Source organism: Arachis hypogaea, chromosome 10 (assembly GCF_003086295.3).
Source record: "Arachis hypogaea cultivar Tifrunner chromosome 10, arahy.Tifrunner.gnm2.J5K5, whole genome shotgun sequence".
Taxonomy (NCBI): Eukaryota; Viridiplantae; Streptophyta; class Magnoliopsida; order Fabales; family Fabaceae; genus Arachis; species Arachis hypogaea.
Genome location: NC_092045.1, coordinates 89,442,207 through 89,445,509, shown reverse-complemented (window position 1 = coordinate 89,445,509; position 3,303 = coordinate 89,442,207). Strand labels below are relative to the sequence as shown.

The window sequence follows — 3,303 nt, the reverse complement described above, 5'->3', positions numbered from 1 at the left end:
TCCTCGGTTAAGGGGACATCGGATCTTTCTCTATGCTTATTCTGTAATTTATCAGCACTATCACATTAAGTGTTTAAATCTAAATCGATCCAAATTAAACTGTTTATCCAATCTAATTCAAATCAAAAATCGATTAAAACTGCACTAATTGAATTATATTTGTTTTAAACCGCTGGATCAAATCAGATTTTGAATCTATTTTTGATAACTAATTCAATCTAATCCAATTCAAATCACACAATGGGGTATAATATTATTATTTTATTATTATATTTACCATTATACTTATAACAAGTTTAATTTGTTATATATTTTTATATTATTCATGTATTATTATTATTTAATAAATATTTTATATTCAAAATGTTATTTATTTATTTATTTTAACTAACCTATAATTTTATTTGTATTATTATGTTATTGTTGATTTTTTAAGATATTGTTGAGACTTGTTATGTTATTGTTAATTATTTAAAATTTGATATTAAGACTTATTATATGTATTTAATTTTTTTAATTTATAAATCCACAAATCCAATCCAATCCAAACCGCTTAAAATTGAATCAGATTAGATTGGATATTTTTTTAAACATCATCCAATCCAATCCGAACCACAAGTAAAATTAACATTCGAATCAAATGAATTTTTATTTCAAAATCGATCCAAACCGTACCACAAACACCTCTATTACCACATAAATTGCTTTGAGAATCTTAACTATCCACATATTTATTTCAATATTTAATTCAATATCTACAAGGTTCAAAATCATGTCATATTGGTATCTAAAAAATATACTAGTACATTAGAAAATCTTTCAAATGGTACATAACACATTACATGTTACTAATAAGATACATCAATTAGTCATTTTATAATACTTGATACCAACTTGTTAAATTAGCTTAATATGTGATATTTAATGTGACATGCATGATCTAATTGACGAAATGACTAGTTTAAGTTAATTGCACTTTTTATAGACTAATTTAAAAGGTTTGATTGGCAAATTTTACTATTGTGTAATCTTTCAAAAACTGTTTTAATCCAACAATTAACGAATAATAAGTAATAAAAAAATATAAACAAAGATTAGAGAGATAGAAAGCGAAAATAAAAAAAATTTATTGATTGATTATCAATTTGTTTTTTTATATATATTATAAAGGGAAATACGAAGAAAGTATATTGGAAGTGGGTCCTAAATATAGACGCACCACAGAAACTGAAGTGGGCTCAAAAGAATGCATAGAGAAGCAAGATTTGCCAATAGGAATGAGGCAATCTCACCTTATCCACACTCCTACCACAATCCGTTCATTTCATCCATCATCACTATCACAATCACACTACCTCCTTATCTCCCCTCAACAAGTTAAACCAAAATAACAATAACCCAAGACCAAGAACCACTACACAATCCTAGCCTTAACTTATTAATTTAGTGCTCCAAATTAAACTTTGCATCATCTCCATGGCTGCCATGAACTCCTCTAGTGTATTGGCTTGTAGCTACGCCATTTCGGGTGGCGCTTCCAGTTCCGAGCTCAGTGGCAAGATTACTTCCTTGCCCTCTGTCTCCACCAAGTTGCCTGTGATAAAGGTGAAGGCCCAGCAAGAGAGAGCCCCCAAAGCCATGAAAGAATCTGAATTGGGAACAAGAAGAACCGCTCTTGTTTACTTGGCAGCCACACTTTTTGGCACTGCAGCTGCTGCTTCTTCTGCCAATGCTGGTGTCATTGAAGATTACCTTGAGAAGAGCAAGGCCAACAAGGTCTCATCACATTTTGTTTTTTCTCCTTACTTATTTATTTAATCAATTTTGCAATTATAACTATCAATGCTTTATTTATAATTTTTTTAAGTAGTCAATTATTAGGTAATTTTTTATTTTTGAGACAAGCAATTTTATGATACTCTAAAAGTATAGGTTTGCTTTTTGTTTAACAGAAAAAAAGTTTAAATTTTTTGGACAGGTTTATAATTTTATCAAATTTATAATTATTTTTTAGTTTTTAATGGAATCTTTACACATTTTTTATTTGTAATTAATTTTTTGTCAAAAATATTAGAATTAACAAAATATTTTGACTAATTAAGTTTTTAATTGAGGATATATTTAATTTATAAAAAATATTCTGTTAATTCATATTTTTCAAACGACAATAATTAAATTATAAAATTAAAAATATCATAGAATTCAATTACAAATTTGATTACAAGAATCCACAAAGTCACTAAACCCAATTATAGTAATTTATGTATATATGGGTGTGTATAAAAAACCAATAGAAGGTAAAAAATTAGGATGTTGGTGTAATTTGTGTTGATGAGATTACCAATTTGATATATAGGAACTGAATGACAAGAAAAGGTTAGCTACTAGTGGAGCAAATTTTGCAAGAGCATACACGGTGCAATTTGGCACTTGCAAATTCCCTGAGAACTTCACTGGTTGCCAAGATCTTGCCAAGCAAAAGGTCGAATATACCCTCTGTTTTTTTATTTCTTTATTAGCAAATTAAATCCTAGGTGCTTTGCGTTTACCTCTCTCTATTTATTTATGCAGAAAGTGCCATTCCTTTCTGATGATTTGGAGCTTGAATGTGAAGGAAAGGACAAATACAAGTGTGGTTCTAATGTTTTCTGGAAATGGTGAGACTGAAAGGAATCAAGCTGGGCAACAATTTCCGATTCAGTTGTTGATCTCTTTGAAATATGTACCATACTTCTTCGATCTCCTTCAAAAAATTACTAATTAAAATGCTTTCTTTTTGCTACGTATATTCCTATTCTTCTTTTTTTTCTTGGGTAACACTAGTGGTGGTGCTTTTTTTCTTCAGTTGGTTGCAATAATGTATAAATATTTAAATTAATCAGTTGGTTGAATAGGTTATGAGTGAATGTACTTATTCAAATGTATAGAGAACTCGATGTTAATCTCGTTAAAACAGGGAAACCAAGAAAAAAGTAGGCGTCAGTAATAAAAGATTTTAATTATTTTATTAAATATGAGCAGTATTAATCGATGGTGAAATTAGAATTTAGAAGTTAGATACAATGAGGCATAAATTGACGCATTTAATAATAATAATAATAAACGGCCTTATTTCGTGAATATTGTGTAAGTGTTGGTTTGCTTTACACCATTTTATGCTTCGCTGTGTTTACAAGCTAAGAAACAATTTAAATACTTATTTTAATGTTTTAATAAGTCCCTCCCTTATAAAGCAAGGATAAGCTGCGCCTTTTTATGACCTAAAAATTGATTGACCTGGAACGGTACGACAGTTCAACAAAA

The 3,303-nt window shown here is 28.9% G+C and overlaps 1 protein-coding gene across 1 annotated transcript; it reads left to right on the top strand.

Annotated features, from left to right (window-relative positions):
• Positions 1–1,187: 1,187 nt before the first annotated feature.
• On the top strand, positions 1,188–2,786 carry LOC112715880 (photosystem I reaction center subunit N, chloroplastic). The gene is made up of 3 exons (XM_025767699.3): positions 1,188–1,776; positions 2,357–2,482; positions 2,572–2,786. Exons 1-3 carry the CDS (start codon positions 1,477–1,479, stop codon positions 2,659–2,661), a joined length of 516 nt encoding a protein of 171 aa, XP_025623484.1. The 5' UTR covers positions 1,188–1,476; the 3' UTR covers positions 2,662–2,786.
• Positions 2,787–3,303: the final 517 nt, after the last annotated feature.